Source organism: Neopsephotus bourkii, unplaced genomic scaffold (genome assembly GCF_033783945.1).
Source record: "Neopsephotus bourkii isolate Nb327-2 ecotype Australia unplaced genomic scaffold, CSIRO-AGI_Nbou_v1 NB_1630, whole genome shotgun sequence".
NCBI lineage: Eukaryota > Metazoa > Chordata > Aves > Psittaciformes > Psittacidae > Neopsephotus > Neopsephotus bourkii.
The window spans coordinates 12,045,507-12,064,794 of NW_026902105.1; the positions used below are offsets into that span (position 1 = coordinate 12,045,507).

General features: G+C 43.3%; 1 protein-coding gene across 1 annotated transcript; it reads left to right on the forward strand.

Moving 5' to 3' along the window:
- The first annotated feature begins 1,287 nt into the window (after positions 1-1,287).
- SQLE (squalene epoxidase) lies at positions 1,288-17,651 on the forward strand. Its single transcript, XM_061373507.1, has 11 exons — positions 1,288-1,751; positions 3,782-4,034; positions 4,296-4,476; positions 7,559-7,655; positions 11,180-11,293; positions 12,787-12,958; positions 13,239-13,334; positions 13,848-13,990; positions 15,666-15,762; positions 16,281-16,368; positions 17,107-17,651. Exons 1-11 carry the CDS (start codon positions 1,461-1,463, stop codon positions 17,297-17,299), a joined length of 1,725 nt encoding a protein of 574 aa, XP_061229491.1. The 5' UTR covers positions 1,288-1,460; the 3' UTR covers positions 17,300-17,651.
- Positions 17,652-19,288: the final 1,637 nt, after the last annotated feature.

The window sequence follows — 19,288 nt, forward strand, 5'->3', positions numbered from 1 at the left end:
ACTACATTAGAGACCTGGTTTTGTGCTGCAATAAGTACATAGCCTGAGGAAGGTCCCTCTCTCGTAGGTGTGTGTCCCTGAGGAGCTCAAAGCTGAAAACAGATTGTTCTATTTTTGTCCAGCCGTATAAATCACCCCAGGAGCAAACCTCCGAATTCTCCTTCCCACCCAGAAGGTCTTTATTTAACCTCGTACTTCTTCCACAGCTTTTGCATTTCTGGGCCCGTCCTGCAGCCGCACCCTCACGCCTTTCTCTTGGAAAGCAGCCTAAAACCCCCTCAGGCTGCAGCAGGACTGTCAGCAGTCCCTCAGGACTGACCAGCGCAGGCACCCACGCTGCCGCGCCCTCGCCATCTGAGCCGTTCGCCCTCAGCCTCCCGTCCGCGGCGGGCCGAGTACAGGACACCCCGGTACCCCCCTTCGGAAGCATGAGCCTCACCCCGTGGCCATGACAACCCCGGCACTCCACTCCACCCCGCCCTCCCCATCGTCACATCGCCCTAGGAGCCCGGCGTGCGCAAGCCCCGCCTACCCCCCGCCCTGATTGGGCCCCTGGCCATAGCGCCATCTCGGCATAGCAGCGCTGATTGGCCACATGCCTCTGAGGCACAGGGCGCGCGGTACGTACAAGGAGGTGGAGGCGGCTGTTCATTAGCATAGCCCCGCCCCTGGCAAGCCCCCCCCTCACTCCCACCACCACCCCCCCCCCTTCCGCGCTGTGAGGTGTTCGTGTGGGCGCCGCGGGGCTCGGGGCGCTGTGCGAAGGGCGGGCAGGCGGGAGGGCTACGGCCACGGCGGCGGCACCAGCAGCAGCAGCAGCAGCAGCAGCGGCGGCGGCGGCATCGGCGGCAGCGCAGCATCCTTGCCCTGTGAGGCGGCCGTGCGGGGGGCCCTGAGGCGGGCAGGTGCAGCATCAGCCGCGCCCCCTCCGGGGTGTGAGCCTGAGCGGCCCGCCTGGGCGTGTCACGGGCCGGGGGCGCCCCTCCCTCCCTCAGCGCCGCCGCTTCGCTCCGCTTCCCTGACGGGAAGCGCCGCCGCCACCGGGGGAGCATCGGTCCCGGCGGGCTGTGCACGGCGGAGGGGTGATCGGGGAGGCGGTGTGGGCCGAGCTCCAGATCCGGGAGCGTCGCGAGGGGTGTCGAGCGTTTCGTTAAGGCTCGGCGCGGAGCTCGGTGGTTCCTAAGAAGACGGTTTAAACTGATTTCTTTATTGCGGTTTGGTAAGCGTCGGAATCCCCCTTTCGGAAGCCCCAGAGGGGCTCCTGCGACAGCCGACCGAGGTGTAGCTTGTGACTGGCTTCCTCGTTGGGATCTCCCTCCCTCCCTTCCATCGCAAAGGAAGTCTTAGCATTTGTATGCATATTTGTTTCGGTTCTTTGCACAAAACCCCGTTTTGGACAGTATCCATCAACAGGAAAGCTTTGGAAGAAGCGTCCAGGAGCAGCGAGCAGACCCTTCACGATGTGGACCTTTCTGGGTATCGCCTCCTTCATCTACGTGTATAAAAAGTGTGGAGACCTCATGACTTACGCTAACAAGGAGGTGCTGCTCTCCATGTTAGTGTTTTTCTCCCTGGGCTTGCTGCTGTCGTACAGGTACCGCTTCAGGGGGCCCAAGCAGCAGCAGCAGCAGCAGCAAAAGACCCACCTGGGGATGCTCTCTGATGTACTTGCAACTTTACCACTTGTTGGCTTCTTCTGGGCCAAACCCACCCCAGGATCTCAACAGGTTGAACAACCCAAATCCAGAAAGGTAGGTTCAATGCTCGTCGCGTATGTGGGGCACAATTATCTTCCTGCTGTTCTCTCTGGCCTCTGACTTTCTACCCTGAGGAGGGAAAGGAGCTAAGAAAGGATTGAAGAGGGTTTGTCTTTAGATGCTGGATGTCTTGATTTTTTGTGTTTTGTGTTCATTTTGGATGGCAGAAGAGTGAAATTATTTAAGTGGTATAGAGTTTCAGAGTTAAATCAGATGTGTTTGAAGAAAGATTTATAGTGAAGACTTAATGTACTAGCAGAATAATATCTTCAGCTGCCGATCTGTTGTAGAGATGAAGGAATGGGGGAAAAGGAAAGGCTCAGAGAGCTGCAACTGTTCAGCCTGGAGGAAAAAAGGCTCAGGGGGGATCTCATCGAAGTGTATAAATATCTGAAGAGGGGGTGCAAAGAAGATGGAACTGGGATCTCTTCAGCGATGCTCGATGATGGGACAAGAAGCAATGGGTACAGACTGAAACACAGGAGGTTTGCTCTGAACATCAGGGAGCACTTTTTTTTCCTGTGAGGGTGACTGAGCGCATGAACAGATTGCCCAGAGACGTGTTGGAGTCTCGTCCATGGAGGTGTTCAAAACCCAGCTGCAAACTGTCCAGGCCCATCTGCTCTGACCCTGCTTTGGACCAGATAACCCCTGGAGGTCCTTTCCAACATCAGCTATTCTGTGGCTCTCTGATCAGCTTCCTAATATTTATAGATAAACACGTTTGTCCAGATAACTGTAGGTAGAGTTATTTGGAAATTATATATACCTAAGCTATTGCTTGTGCAATAGCTGCATGACCTGAGCTCAGAGTTGGTCTGTTCCACGGAGCTCAGCATGAGACTTGCTGCGAGACAGTGGAGCTTAGCTGGAGTCCTGCCATCGAGGACTACCAACTGGATATGCATGTTCAGTACATCTGTGGCTCAGCACTTTCCATGTGCACTTCAGGAATTTCCAGCTGAGCACTGACCCCTTGCACAAAAGAGCTTGAAACCATTTTTGGCTGCAGGTCAGAGGTTCTGGATTTTGATGTTGTTTTTCTGTGAAAGCCTGACTTTACCCCAGTTTCTTGTATTCTCTGAATTCAGTTTTTCACTCCCTTGTTGCTTTGTAGATACAAACATGACACTGTGTCACTATTAATTCTCTTGTTCTGGGCATTTGTTTCACTGATGCAATCATATTTTAACCACTTTCAGCACTGCAGTGCTGAGGCATTTGTGAAAGAGTCAATTGGACTCTATTCTTTATTCCCACAGCTGTAGAAATGCCTTGCTGGTTTGCACTGGAATTGCCCTTACTACTTTTTTTTTCACATCAAAGGGTATTATTAGATGCTGTAGGAAGTTCCTATAACACAGTTGGTCTTTAGGTACCAGTTTATATGTTAACTGATACCTGATCTAATCTGTGTCAATTCTTAACAGCTTTAAATGTAAGAGAATGGTAATTTTCCCTGTACTTTTGACTGATGAATTTTCATTTCAGGACCACTTCTACATTTCCCAGGTAGCTGCTTCTGCTAACAGTTTTCCATGCTGAGTATTATTATAAGCTGTTACTTTGGTAGGTAGGTTCACTTACAGTAAAATTAAAGAGAAATACATTTTCCAGGGAATCTGTTTCCTTCCGAAGTCCTGAGGCACACTCCATGTAGTAGTGGCTCACTGGTATAAAGGTATTGGTATATGTTACTTTATAGACCAAGAATACGGGACACCTTTGGCTTACTGCTTTTCATGGGAATGTGACTTTCAGTCTCTCTGAGAGTTAGTGTCTTTGAGCAGCAAGGCAAGTTTAAGGAAGTATCTTGACTTTTGTTTGGGGGGTAGGAAGGGTGTTGTTTTTTTCTTCTCTCTGCTTGTTGTGGTTTTGTTGCATTGTCAAGTACAACTGAACTGGAAGATGCTCTCCAACTACCACTGTGCTCTCAGTCCCCCAGGTCAAAGTAAAACTAGACCAAGGTCAGCTCTCTGGCAAGGTTATGGTACATGTAACTTTGTTGGCTTTGTTTTCTAAAGGGTAAAAGAGACATAAACTTCTCAGATGTGTATCTGACAGAGACAGCTCCAAATACAACGTTATCACCCCAATACAACCCAGAAATTATCATTGTGGGATCAGGCGTCCTGGGTTCTTCCTTGGCCACGGTGCTCTCGAGGGATGGAAGAAAGGTGACTGTTATAGAGAGGGATCTGAAAGAACCTGACAGGATAGTTGGAGAATTGTTGCAACCTGGAGGTTTTAAAGCACTTAGAGACCTGGGTCTTGAAGGTGAGTGCATTTAAGACTCTAAATATATCTATAATGCAATAGTTTTAGGGGAAGCATGCCTACTGGGAAAATGAACAAATACATGATCTGCACCTAATATTTGAATTAAAATTGCTTATGTATTTCTGATGTACTATTTTGAAAATATTAATTCTTCAGGGTGTGTTTTGTTTAAGAAAATTGGACTGTAGATAAATACTTTTAATAATTAAGCTTTTTTAAAGACCTCTTTTAACTCATCTGTTGGTTTCTATTTTGCAGATGCAGTAGAAGGTATTGACGCACAAACTGTAAATGGTTACATAATTCATGACATAGAGAGCAAGACGGAGGTTGAAATTCCTTATCCAACATCTGAGGATGGGCACGTGGCCAGTGGAAGAGCTTTTCATCATGGCCAGTTCATCATGGGTCTCCGAAGGGCAGCTATGGCAGAGCCCAAGTGAGTCATCTTATGAACAGCTCAGTTGGGATCTAGAGGTTCAGAACCACTGTTCCCAGCATCCGTGAGATTCCTTAACCGCTTCCCTCTGTCCCGACACAGAGGGCTGCAATGAACAAGACTGAGAGAATGGAACAGCTATAGTTGCTTGTTCTGTTTTCTGTAGGTAACGTTCATGAGTTACGTATACATCATACATTACCTTTTGGGACAAGTTAATCTACAGGAGTATAGGTTTTAAGTATTAGGCAAGATACTGGCCCATCCACGTGAGAGAACAGTTCAAGGCTAAAGGGTCAGTTCTCTTCTACTGATTCTTGGGTTTGGTACTTCACCAAGAGTAGAGACCTCTTATCGGTAAGCCATGTGTAGAGCTTCCTTGGTCAAGAAACAAGTGGCAAATCTGTGGTATTCTTACAATTATGGAATAGTTTGGGTTAGAAAGGACCTTTAAAGGGCATCCAGTCCAGCCCTCCTGCAATGAGCAGGGACATACATTGCTTCCACTGGTGTTATCTATGATGCCAGAAATTGAACTTAGACATTTGCATGTTGTTCTGCTTTTACTGATAACAGGAAGTCAAGCTACTAACTAGACAGGAGCACTAAATGAAAGTAGCTCATTCTAGTTATTAACTTCTATTTTTGAGAATCTTGAAGACACCTTCTCTTCCTAAGGAAATTAAAGTTATTAGTATTTGATATTTTTTCTTTAACTGATTCATCTTTTGTACAGGAGATAATAAATCTTTTATTGAAACATAATAGATTCTAGGTGCTATTTTCGGTGGGGTGGTTTTTTTTTAATTGTCTTTATTTCCCTGAACAACAGTTACAAGGGAAACGTGGCATTGTAATCTTTTTACCATACATGTCTCTTCTGAATAGGAAATTGCTTTCTCCTGTCATAGCTATTGTATCATATGAATTATTAAAAATAGCACTGAAAGATAGCAGCCACAACCATGTCTCATAGAATGGTTTGGATTGGAAGGGACCTTAAAGGTCATCTGGTTCCAATCCCCTGACACAGGCAGGGACACCTTCCACTAGACAAGGTTGCTCAAAGGCCTGTCCAGTCTGGCCTTGAACACTGCCAGGGATGGGGCAGCCACAGCTTCTCTGGACAACCTGTGCCAGGGCCTCAGCACCCTCACAGAGGAGAACTTATTTGTAGTACCTAATCTAAATCTTTCAGTTTAAAGCCATTCTTGTTGTCCTGTCACTACGTGCCTTGTAAAAAGCTTCTCTCCAGATTTCTTCCTGGCCCCTTTAGGTACAGGAGGACTGCTCCAAGGTCTCCCTGGAGCTTTCTCTTCTCCAGGCTGAACAGCCCCAGTTCTCTCAGCCTGTCTCCATAGGAGAGGTGCTTCAGCTGTTCTTCTGATCATCTTCATAGCCTCTTCTGGAATCAAGCAGGTCCATGTCCTTCTTTTGCTCGGGGCCCTGGAGCTATCAAAACTTCTTGTTGAGGCTTCAAGTTCAGTGAAATTTGGGCACTTTTTTGCTCAGCCTGCAGGGAGGGAGAACTCCTGTGGCTCTACACAGTCTCAGAAGCAGAAACTCACAAAAGCTAATGTTTGTGACTTGAATTCAATTATCTCCCCTTTTCCCACACCATCTGTAATGTTCACTTTGTGTATGCCTGCTTTCAGTTTAATGGTAGCAAACTACTTCTCGATAAGGTGTGGGAGCGATCAAGAACTCTTCAATAGTTCCATGAAGCTTTGTTTTTCATCTCAAAGCTTGTGAAAATATAAGGGATAATTATATATTTATTATTATTTATCAACATATCCTCTTTATAAGTGGTAGGTAATATGAATTTATTTCAGATGAGTAAAATGAATTTTGCAGAGGAAAGAGGAAGGGCCTCATCAGTTAATCACTTTTATAGTGCGTGAGAACCAGAAAAAGAAGTGAGTACTCCACTTGGGTATCTGAATTGACAACTATAAAAGGAATTTAAAGCCTGTGGGATCCGCTGTACTCTGATTCACGTGCTATTAACGTGACATGTTGCTGCCCTCCCTTGCTGGTGAGGTTTCGGTCAGTGTGCTAACACACAACCATTCATGTTTTGATCCATCCAACCTGCCTGTTGCCTGGCAAATCAAGCTCAGAAATTTCTGTGCTGGCTGACATGTAGAAAAGACTTGAATTCAATTGCTCGTGTTCCCTCCAAGAGCCCAAAATACTAATCTGTTGAATTCTCATGTAGACCTTTAGCTAATTTCTCCAAGTTGCGGAATTCCATCTGGATATGCAAATATTTGTGAGGGAAAGAGTGTCTGTGTTGAGCTGCTAAGTCTGAACTTCTGGGATCAGGTTTAACAGGTCGGACCCAACAGGGGATGTAAATGTACAGGGATTTAATTTGTTTACCCCAAATAGCTGGTTTTGGGAGGTGGAAATAAGGGATACTCAGTTCAAACTGTGAACATAAGCATTAACAGAACTGGAAAAGCATAAATAGCAAGAAAATGAGGGGGGGAAAATACAGGAGTATCCTGAGTTCCTGAAGTGAAAAACTGGATGACTCTGCCCTAAACAGGTTAGGTTATTTTGGACTACTCTGGAAATTAGGTACCATTATCTTCGTGTACATGTTAGTGTAGAATTGCTGCTTCAGATCTTGCTCCTGAATTCTGCTTGCAGTCAGGGATCACCTGCACTGTCAGTATTTCCTGTCTTGAGCAGGGATGTCTGGTTCAGCTGCCTGGTTTCTGACCATTAGTAGGTGTCAAACTCCTCTCTGCAGCTCTTACATGGCCATGGAGCACCCGAAGCACAACTGGGGATTCTGCTATGTGGTTTGGTATTTAAGATAAGCACAACAGTTTTAGACTATTCTCAAGTATCAAATGAAATGGTAATGTTGAACTGAAATTAATGCCAAGCACTTTTTGATGTTTAATGCAGCTTCTGAAAGCGGTCAAGAACACATTTTTGTAAAATTGAAGCAAACAGTTTGTTTTGGCAGAGACAGGATTAGTGAAAATCTGGTTTTCCTTGTCTAGTGCCTTGAAATGCTGGCAGCATTAATCTTCCATTCTGTTTTAAACCCTCTGTTTTGTTTCAGTGCAAAATTCATTGAGGGGACTGTGGTAGAATTGCTTGAGGAAGATGACTGTGTCGTGGGTGTTCAGTACAAGGACAAAGAAACTGGAGACACGAAGGTAGGAAGTTCTGTGTTACAATCTTTGTTAAACTGTTCAGAAAATCAAGGGTTGGTGCATACATATAATCATTAAAAAAACCTTTATTTTGGAGCACTGGCACAGATATAATGGCATTATCAAGCAAGTGAAAGTTTTAATAAAGAGAGATACGGTCCCAGCATATGGGAATTCTTGTTATAACTTCTTGTGCAGCTTCTACATTTAGTGTGTCTGGAGAATTCAGTTCATTATTTCAGTATTCATATATCTGGAGTTTAAAATCTTTTGAGAGTTGCTGGTGGAAAATGCAGTATATTAAGATTTGTGTTTTGCCGTGTGTAATGATTTACACTTCCACATATACTTCCACCATCAGCTGAGGTATCTGAAAATAAGATAGGTGACTATTCAGAAAGAGAGCTTTGTCCGGTAATTTCTTGGATCACAGAGTTCTGGCCTATTTTAATTGCATCACTGATTTGATGAATATTCTTTGCCTCAACCAGTGCTAAACTGCTATCAAACTGTGTGAACTCGTAATTAAAAGTTTAGGAAAGACCAGCCTGGGTAGAACCAATGTGCTGGATATACTGCCTGTTCTCTAGAAGAGCCAAGTTTATAATCTCCTTTGTTGACTTCAAAATTCCTTTGCTGCCTAAAGTCATGTAGCCAGGGTGTTGCCCTCCATACAAGATTGAGAAAGCTCCTGAGGAGTTGGAAGTTCCTGCTCTGAGCATTACTAATGAAATCTCTCATCTTTAGGCCATTAAACAGTGGTATAAAACAGTATGTAAAAGAGCCTTTTAAATGTGCTTGCCCAGGATGTAGGAAAGCTGGTTGGTTTTAGAGCCTCCTCAGGCAAATGGCATTTCAGCCCGCTTGATGGCAAAGTGCTGTAAGAAGTAAGTTTTAAGAGAGCTAAGTGGAAGCACTATCCTTGACCTGCTTGAGGTAGCTGGAGAACGGAGGAGTTCCAGGTTCTGTTTCTTGGTCTGTCTTACAAGTTATATAAAATGATTAAAACATATAAAGACGTCCTCTCTAGTAGAACAAGCCATTGAATCACATGGGTACTAGAAAGAGGGACTTTGAGAGGAGGAGATTTTGGAGGATGGAGTAGTTTGTTGTTTGTTTGGGTTATTTTCCCCAAATCCAATTGGCTTTATCATCCAGCAGTGTAGAAGTGGGTTTGGTTTGGTTTTGTTTGGGGGTAAAGGGAGATTGATTTTTAAGCTTTACACATATACAGATGTTGTTATTGCAATTTTAAGTGTGACTTATTTGACCAGCAGCGGGGTAACCAGTGTTTTAGCCCGCATCTGTCCTGAGAGCCTGCGTATTGTTAGGGCTCTGAGTTTCCTGTGTGTATAATGGGGATAAACAAATTCATGTTTATGCTGAGGTTCTATGACTGGAAAGAGCTGTTTCATTTGGTGGCCTAGATCTCCTTTGACTTTAGAGAAAGAAATTTCCACTGAAGATTTATTCTTAACTGTGTTTCTCTGCTTGTGACTTTTTACGGCTGGGAAACAACTTGGGGAACCCAAACCAAAACCCAAAGCCTGTTTGCATTCCTTAGCCCCCTTTCATAAAGAAAGCAGTCTGATCTATACTGCGTTACTGTGTTTGTTCTCTTCATCCCTGTTGTCTACCACATTACCTGTGAGACTTTTACTCTCTTCAGTGAGGTTCAAATTAGCCAGTATGCTCCAAGTCAACTTTATCAAAACCAGGCAACTGAATAACGTCTTAGTGTGTTGACTGTGGAAAAACTAGCATGAATGTTCAGATGATGAGACACCAGGGAACCCTTATGTGGAGGTGGCTATGCTTTAACTGCAGGAATAATTAGAGCTTGCAGTATTCTGAGACAGGAATCTATAGGAAAGAGGATTTGTTAGCTCTACTCAGGAGCTCACTTCAATAAGCTCAGAAACCATAAACCTGTATTATTTTCCTCAGCTCTGCTCGCATCTGATTTTGTCCAATGTCCCATAACACAGTAAAAGGTGTAAGGACTGTGTGACACAAGTGGCTGATCCATTCCTAAGCAGGAGAGAACTGCTCATAGAGGAACCATAGAGGAACCCACTCACATACTAGCCTACCAGATGCTTCCATCCAATAGTAAAATGTTTTCTGGGACTACTAAGACTTTTTTGCCTTATTACTTCCTGAAAGCTTTCCTTCTCATGCCAAATGTGTGGATTGTTGAAGGCCAAGGACCAATGCTTAGTATAACTCTATCATTGTTTCAGTTACATCACTGAATGTACTGACATTGAGAAAGCTGTAGGTAGAAGGAAACATCTGCCTCTAAATTGTTTCTAGTATAATGATAGTATAATGGTGTTACTATATTACAATACATAGATTGTTTAAAAAGGTATGTGAGTAATTGAAATAATTTGTATATATTAGAGTGTGTGGTAAATATTAGGAATGTGCCTACACTCAGGCTGAACCTCATCAGTTTACTTGGGTTCTATTTTGTATTTTGTCTCTGTGCACTATTTGTTCCTGTAGTTACCAAGTATGCCAGGAACTGCTCAGGGTTCACTGCTGTTGTAAAGATCTTGGTATACTTGCTGCCTTTCAGTTTGTAGCGCTTTGGTTTTGTTTAGTTGCTTACACATAGCTCTTTAATTTAAAAGCTTGTATTGGTTTTCTTTTTTCTTCTATATGCTGAAGGCGGCAGTTACTCTACTTCCGTGTCTGTTTTTGATCCAAGCTCCCACACAGTGCCATAACTATGGGGTCTGAAAACATGTCTGAAAAAGCCAAAGTATATTTATTCTTAGATCAACTTTTACAGGAAATAGGGTTAAGTATTGCTCTTGTGAGACCTCACTTAGAGTACTGTGTGCAGTTCTGGTGTCCTCAACATAAAAAGGACATGGAACTATGGGAACAAGTCCAGAGGAGGCCATGAGGATGATCAGGGGACTGGAGCACCTCCCATATAAAGGCAGGCTGAGAAAGTTGGGGCTGTTCAGCCTGGAGAAGAGGCTGCCTGGAGACCTCATAGAAGCCTTCCAGTATCTGAAGGGGGCATATAAGGATGCTGGGGAGGGACTCTTCATTAGGGACTGTAGTGACAGGACAAGGGGTAACGGGTTAAGACTTAAACAGGGGAAGTTTAGATTGGATATAAGGAGGAAATTCTTTCCTGTTAGGGTGATAAGGCACTGGAATAGGTGGCCCAGGGAAGTTGTGAATGCTCCATCCCTGGCAGTGTTCAAGGCCAGGTTGGACAGAGCCTTGGGTGACATGGTTTAGTGTGAGGTGTCCCTGCCCATGGCAGGGGGGTTGGAACTTGATGATCTTAAGGTCCTTTCTAACCCTAACTATGCTATGATTCTATGATAAGTATGAATATGAGGAAGGCAAAAATACATAAAGTATAAATACCTTCTGTGATCCTCTTACCTGTTTATTGTTTGTAGAACATCTAATGCACAATTGCAAATGGGAGCTTGGGATTTGGTTCCCCCTGTTCTGAAGCAAAATTGAAAATGTCCTTTTTTTACCTCGTGCTGCAGGAACTTCATGCACCGCTCACTGTTGTTGCTGATGGACTTTTCTCCAAGTTTAGAAAACACTTGGTCTCCAACAAAGTTACTGTGTCATCCCATTTCGTTGGTTGCATTTTAAAGGTAACGTTTATATATGATATTATGTAAGCCAATATACTACTGCTTCTTAATGTGGGTCTGAATTTCACTGAATATGTTGTTGTTCAGCATCTTTTCTGAAAGAATGAATTAGACCTATGCTTTTAGATACTTAACCAGCTCTTCTATCAGTTTCTGTGTCCCTTTGAGGACTGCTTGGATATTTTAGTCCCTGTTTTAACTCTCACATGATTGATGCATACCCAGTTAACTAGTGCAGTTACAGATCAGATTTTTGACTCTTAAAACACTTCTAAGAAACTTTAAAAGTTAGATTTCTGGTATAAAGAGTGGAGCACAGCGTTAAGCATATAGTTGAACAAGAGAGGGTTTAAAAGAGACCAGATTAGGATTCAACACAGGAAGTTTTAACTGAGCACTGGGCATACTAAACCTGTTCACAGATATTCTTTTTCCTTGAAGAATAGTTTTAGCATCTCATATAAGGTAGTGCTATATGTGCTATTAGCATATAATTTCTGGATTGGAAGCGAACACCATTTTAAAGCTGGAACCCCATTTAGAAGATAATTTCTGTGGCTATAAGTGCTTTGACTGGTTTTTGGGTTGAGGTATTGGTAGCTGAGCTGGTGACGCTTGTTTCTCACAGTATTTGTGATACTTGTTCAGGGAGCCGAGATCTGGAGTTTTAGATCATGCTGACAGCTGTGGGTCAAACCACTCATGTTTTATACTCCAGAAGAATCCCCAAACTGTGTTTTTGCCTGAAGGTGGGGTGCCTTGTAAACAGGTACATACGTACCTTCAGGATCTATATACTTCAAGGGAGAAAGTGGGAATCTAGGTTGGTAGCTGAGTGGTCGGAGAACCCAGGTAGAATTGCCTTCTGTGGCTGCTACATTGACTATAGTATTAACAGAAAAAGAATGAAGGGAGAAGAAAGCAAACCACAGGATTTTCACTGGACTGGGAACACTGACTTGGAGGAACTTCAGCACTTTTTGGGTCCCGAACCCAGTTACCACTGCCCAAGGACCTCCTGTTTCTCTACTTTTGGAAACCTATTTAAGACCTGGTTAGATAGGACCCTGTGATTCTTCCTCAGTTGGTATCTCCATATAGTCGCATACAGAGACAATGCATACAGAAAGAAATACAGTGCATTTCTTTCCCTCCCAGCACTTCCTTTATGAAAAGAGAACATCCTCTTACCAAAACCCACTACAGTGATTATATTACAGGCTTTCAATGGCATGTCTTAAATATTAGTGAGGTGTTCAAGTGAAATGGATAACAACATATTTTATAGTAAAAATTAAAATGTGTTGTGAAAAGAATTGTCACTGCACTGAAGTTAAGAACTTTCTTTTTGAAAACACTTGTTCATTGGGGTAAATAACACACTGCAATATGGGATTTTATTTCAAAGTACTTAAAATGATTTTGAATTTCTACAGTTGAATATCCTTTCATTAATCAGTCTCAAGCTTTCCTCCCCTTCTTTTCTCTTCAAGGATGCACCACAGTTTAAAGCCAATTACGCTGAACTTGTTCTAGCTAAACCCAGTCCAGTGCTTATCTATCAGATTTCTTCAACTGAGACTCGGGTCCTTGTTGATATTCGAGGGGAAATGCCAAAGAATTTAAGAGAATACATGATTGAGAACGTTCATCCACAGCTACCTGGTAAGTGCAGGAAGATTTCCATCCATAACTGTCACTGTTATGAGTGCCAGAAAGGCCAGTCTCCCTGAATCCATTGAACCGTGTGGCCTTTTTCCATGTGCACAGTTACTGATTCAGTTCCCATTCACCCTTCTTTGGTTCCACATCCCACAGCAGTTTGTTTAGCTCACATCTGTGAGACTAGCAATTCAGAAGGATTATCTCTCTAAGAAGAGGTTAAAATGGGCTGTGTGAGCATGATTTTAGACTCTTGTGTAACTGAAATACTTGGTTATTGCAGATCACTTAAAGGAGCCATTCTTAGTAGCAGTTCAGACTGATCGCTTAAGGACGATGCCAGCCAGCTTCCTGCCCCCGTCAGCTGTAAACAAAAAAGGTGCGTGTTATGGAATGAAAGGAGGGAAAAAGGCATTATGGACTTCTCTGGGGACATTGGGCTTTGTTGCCATAGATGTATATTTGGTGTTCAATACAACTGTCAATTCTTCTGTGAGAGATTAAGTTTGTATACCCTGCGCAGAGTGCAACTGGGATGTTTATATTGACACAACTTCAAATCGGGGCTTGCTTGATTTTTAAGTTTAAATCACTCAGTTGCTCAAGCTGATACAAGCTTGGTCTTTTTAAGGAAAACTTGATTAAAAATGGAAAGAAATTACCTTAAGTGTGTTTATTCTTTGAAACGCACACATAAGAACCTGTATGGGAGAAATGCTGAGTTTGTTCATCTTTAAGCCTTTTTAAGCCTGTTTAAATTAAGTCCTTCCTTCCTTCCCTTCCTCCCCTTCCTCCCATCTTATATATGGGAATGAATTCTTAGTAAGTTTGATTAGAAAAAAATAGAGGATTTGGTCATGCAGTATCCCATAAATTTTTCTCTTCCACGCAGGTGTTCTGCTTTTAGGAGATGCATACAATATAAGACACCCTCTGACTGGTGGAGGAATGAGTGTTATTTTCAATGATATTAAAATATGGAAGAGTTTACTCCAGGATATTCCAGACCTTTATGAAGACTCTGACATTCTTCAGGTGAAGCTTTATTTTGCAGCTTTTACTGCAGTTTGATGACTCTTTTCTAAGTTCTGTGCAGCTTGGGGACATGTGTAAGTTTTTAGCAAGGCACAGCAGTCTTCGAAGCTTTGGGTATTCAAACCTACATGAGGCATTCACCAGGCAACAGAGTTGTGGTATGGGATGCTGTGGCTGTGTGGCAAAAAGCAGAATCAACACTGCTTGCTGATCTGTCATGTTGTGCTGAAGGGGACTGGTGTGCTGGGTGTAGTCGGCACACTTTGCTAGTATGACCTTATCTGGCCCTGTTAATAATGTGTTTGTAGCACAGGTTAGAATCATAGAATCATAGAATAGTTAGGGCTGGAAAGGACCTTGAGATCATCAAGTTCCAACCCCCCTGCCATGGGCAGGGACACCTCACACTAAACCAGATCACCCAAGGCCTCGTCCAGCCTGGTCTTGAACACTGCCAGGGATGGAGCATTCACAAGCTCCCTGGGCAACCTATTCCAGTGCCTCACCACCCTAACAGGAAAGAATTTCCTCCTTATACCCAATCTAAATTTCCCCTGTTTAAGTTTTAACCCATTACCCCTTGTCCTATCACTACAGTCCTTAATGAAGAGTCCATCCCCAGCATCCCTATAGGCCCCCTTCAGATACTGAAAGGCTGCTATGAAGTCTCCAGGCAGCCTCTTCTCCAGGCTGAACAGCCCCAACTTTCTCAGCCTGTCTTCATATGGGAGGTGCTCCAGTCCCCTGATCGTCCTCATGGCCCTTCTCTGGACTTGTTCCAACAGTTCCATGTCCTTTTTATGTTGAGGACACCAGAACTGCACACAATACTCCAGGTGAGGTATCACAAGAGCAGAGTAAAGGGGCAGGTTGATGGTAAATGGGGTGGGGTTTGGCCATTACTGTTGTATGAGTAGGGGATAATGAGCATGTGGACCAAGTTTTTCCAGGCACATCTCCATGCTCCACTGGCCCCTTGCCTGCTGCATTAATCTCGCAGTAGGAAGTTAGGAAACATCTTCTTTCCCAGCAATCAGCACCATCAGTGTTGATGCCAGGTTTGTTTTTACAGTGAGATTTTGACCCAGAATTCTGCTAAGTAAGTAATAAGATTACTTATTTATTTCTTCACTGCTTTTAATCAGGTTAGGCAGGGGTTGGAACCAGATGATCTTAAGGTCCTTCCAACCCAAAGCATTCTATGATTTTATGTTGTCTTGGCTAAACTACAGTTAGAATAGCTATAGATGACAAGTAAAGGATTTTGAAAGTGTATTTGAGAATTGAAAAGCCCTTAAGAGGGCCCCTGAACGTTAGGACAGTACAGGACTTACTTGACCACATGCAGATATCTAGATCTCAGCATCACCTCGGACTTCCAGTTATTTCCTACTTCCACTCCGTCAACAGCAAGAAGTAGGTAACACTTTGAGTTTTTGATGTGCACCAGCCACTCCAGGCTGAGATGAAGCACACCCTTCTGTGCTGCCTTTTCTATACTTAGTAAGAGAAGCCCGGTTCAACAAGTTTCCCAAATTCCTTACTGATGTAGGTTCCGTGCTGATCCATTCCACATTTTCATGGGTATGACTCTTACTGCCTGCTTGGGAATGTTTTGAGTACGGTTCTGTATCTACTGACAGAGATACTTATGTCTTTGGTTTTCCTTTTTCAGGCCAAAAGGACATTTTACTGGTCAAGAAAAAAGTCTCATTCTTTTGTAGTGAACATCCTTGCCCAGGCCCTGTATGAACTCTTTGCTGCCACAGATGGTAAATATGTCATAAAGATAGCTCCTGGCTAATTACAGCTTGGTAAATAAACATGCCTGGGGAAAGGATGTGTGTGTGTGTGCATGAACAGATGTCCATGTGTTCTTGCATGTGTATATGTATATTGATAGATATTAAATATATATCCATGGAAGGACTTTAGTGAGTTAGTTTGCATTCTCTGCCTAATGGTTTAGTTTTAGTGGTACGTAAACTGAGTTTTGGCAATGTGAAGGCAAGCCTGGAGTTGGCATTCAAAAAGCAAAACCAAGGAAAAATGCCACAAAGAAACAAGCAGAAAACACTTGTTCTTGTGTCAGTTAATTCATGAATATTCTATGGATATTCTGTAAGACTGTCCTTTACTTCAATAAAATTAGCTCAAAATTCAGTTGAATTTAACAGAACAGCTACCAAAGTACCAAAAGTCTTGGATTTGGTATCACTGTTGTGTGTGCTGAGTTAGTCTTGAGTATGTGTTGAATATCTTTGTTGAGTCATTGTAATTCATTTTGTAGATTCCTTGCATCAGCTGAAGAAAGCCTGTTTCCATTACTTCAGGCTTGGTGGAGAATGTGTCTCAGGCCCTGTTGGATTGCTGTCTGTGTAAGTACAGGGTGCTGGAAATGGCTAATGTGAACAGGGGCAGTAGTCCAAGTCCACAGGAGCCTGTTTTTAGGATTATACTAAAGGTTGGAGCTTTATTAGAAGATGTCTTTAAAAGCTGACTCTGTTTTGGGTTTTTCTTTATAAAAAAAAAATGCCACTAAAAGCTGCAGAGAGGTTAATGTGTGTGGCATGGGAGTTTGAATGAGGTAGAGAGGTCCAGACTGGCAGAGGACCTGGTGGAGGTGTTTCATGCTTGATGAGTTGGGAATAGCAAAGGATGAGGTCTCCCATAAAAGAGCGTAAGGAATGGTGGAACTGTCAAGGTGTTTTGATTGACCCCTCAGAAAGCAATGACTGTGCAATAACTCATACTGCTTTGAGCATGTGAGAATGTGTGCATTTGTATGTCTCCTGATTTGGAACGGGAGCTGACAGTGATAGAGCTTGTTGAGAGTAATCCCCCGGGGGCTGATGGAGGCAGGCACAGGCTGCTGGGAATGAGGAGAGTGCAGCAGCGTGTGTTGGCTGCATTGTAGGGGGGGGAGCAGAGCATGGAGCAGCTCCAAGACAACAAAGTGTGTATTTTTCAGTTGAGATGTGAGCACCAGCGCTGCCTAAATCAGAAGGGGAGGGCAGGGTCATCCTGAGTGCAGATCTCTACTTGTAAACTTACTTTCTGTCAGTGCTTTCCAGTACTGTTTATTGACATGTTCTATCTCTTTATTCTCAATACAGGTTATCTCCTAAGCCAATGGTGCTGATCGGCCATTTCTTTGCTGTAGCATTCTATGCTGTTTATTTTTGCTTCAAGTCAGAGTCCTGGATCATGAAGCCTCGAGCATTTGTCAATAGTGGAGCCATTCTTTACCGGAGTTGCTCGATAATATTTCCACTTATTTACTCTGAAATGAAGTATTTAGTCTACTAAAATCCAGGGGGAAGTGACTGGAGGAAGAAAACATGAAAATCACGATGCCTTCAAAATCTTTGGAGCTCTACTATTTAATAGTGCATTATGTTTTCTTCTCTGCAAAACGCGATTTCCTTGATAAGGATCTGACTTAATTTTGGTTTTGTGGGTATATACATATATATTATATGTAAATATTCTTTTCTTTGCAATTTCAGTCCAGAGAGGAGGTAGCTGTTTACAAGGACCATGATTATGTGTTGAGACGTGGTAGAGAATTGCCAGTTTTGTCAGAATTTCATCCCTTGCTTTTGCCATTGCTGAGTGCACCACTAATATTAATAAACTGAGAAGTGAACATGGTAAACCACATGCTGCTATTATCCTTCTTTCTTCCATGCTTTATCCATGCTTGCTTCTCTTCAGTAGTGCTATAGACTGTTTCTTTACTGTGGGATAGTGTAACAGTCTTGATTTGGGTTGTTTCATTGGGATTCGCTTCTCTTCCGTACCAGTTGCAGCTGAGGTACTGGTCTATAGATACTTAAAAGGACACTGGAAAGGATTTCAGATCATGCAGTGTCATCATACCTTTAACTTCAGTCCCTGTTGCAAGCGCCATGTTGTTCTTCTGAAATCATTCGTTACACCAGAATTCATTTAAGCGAGTAATAATCAAACCGTAGTCACGTGGCTACTGCATTGCACTCAGGTACAGAAAATAACCTGGATAATTCCTTCCTATGTCCCTCCCTTGTAAAACCTGAAGGGTTTGGGTTGCTTTTGCTGGGGAGGGTGTGCAGCTGGAGCTTAACACTGCCACAGACTGAAGCACAGCAATGGACTGCATGCACTGAAACAAATTCAGGCCAGGCTGTTCCCAGAGACAGTAACCTTTAATACTGTAAAAACTTACAAGAAGTGGCACAAAGTGTCCTTTTAATAGTATGATCTGGAGATTTTTCCCTACAGAAATCACTGCATGCTACTGGAGAGCTTATATCTTGTACTGTTGGTCACTCTTCCTCTCAATGTTATCACTATCAGTGTGCTTCCCTTTGTTCTTGTGTGTTGTCATTTTTCTTTACCTTTCTTATGCATCTTTCTTACGGTTGCTTTGTGTATCCCTGTGTGTCTCTGTTGTTTTGGCTGGCCTGAGCAGTCACGCAGCAGTGCTGAGAGAGCAGTAATATGCTTCTGTACTGGTGAAACATCTTGAAAACAGGGGAGTACTAAGATTTTTGTGATAGCATTCTGTATGGGAACTAAGAGCTGCTCCTTGGAGGGTAACACAGCGCTTGCAGGGTGTATACGAGTGTGCTCAAAATTGGTGGCAATTGTGAAAATATTAATTTTACGTTTTCTGGGGTTTTTTTATCTCATTTGCAGTCAGCCTCCTTAAAGTCAAGCACAGAAAGTCCTGAGCCAAATACCCATCCTCAGCTCACTGTAATAAAAGGTTATGATATCTGCAGATGTTTTTGCTGGTTAATGAAAGGTTTTCGGATCTGATTGATCAGGAAATACCTCTGCTTAAATGTGTATGTGTGTTTAAGTGATTTTTTTCTTCTATTTTCCTAAATTCAGTTTCCTAAGTACCTGCTTAAGTGTTTTGATGTTGAAAATCACTGTGGGGGAGATAAACACCTTGTGTGTGTGTGTGTGTGTGTGTGTGAGGAAGAACAACTTGAAAATACAGCTCCTGGAATGGTTATGGGCCTTGTCCTCAAGCCAGGATGGAGGACTGGCTTTGAACTCCCAAACACACTGGGAGTGTTTGGACACAGGGCAGGGCAGGGGGTGGGCTTCACACTGGAGTTACTGGTGAGTCGGTGTTCAGTGGTGTTGGCAGCACTGGCTGGTCAGTGCCAGCAGCAGCAGGGAAGAAGAGGCACAGGGCAGAGCTCCTGGCTGTGGTCTCTCATCCCTGGCTGCAGTGGTTTTGTCAGAGCTCGTGGGGTGGGGAGAAGTCATGAAAGAAGCAGCTCTTGAGCCAAGTAAGAGAAT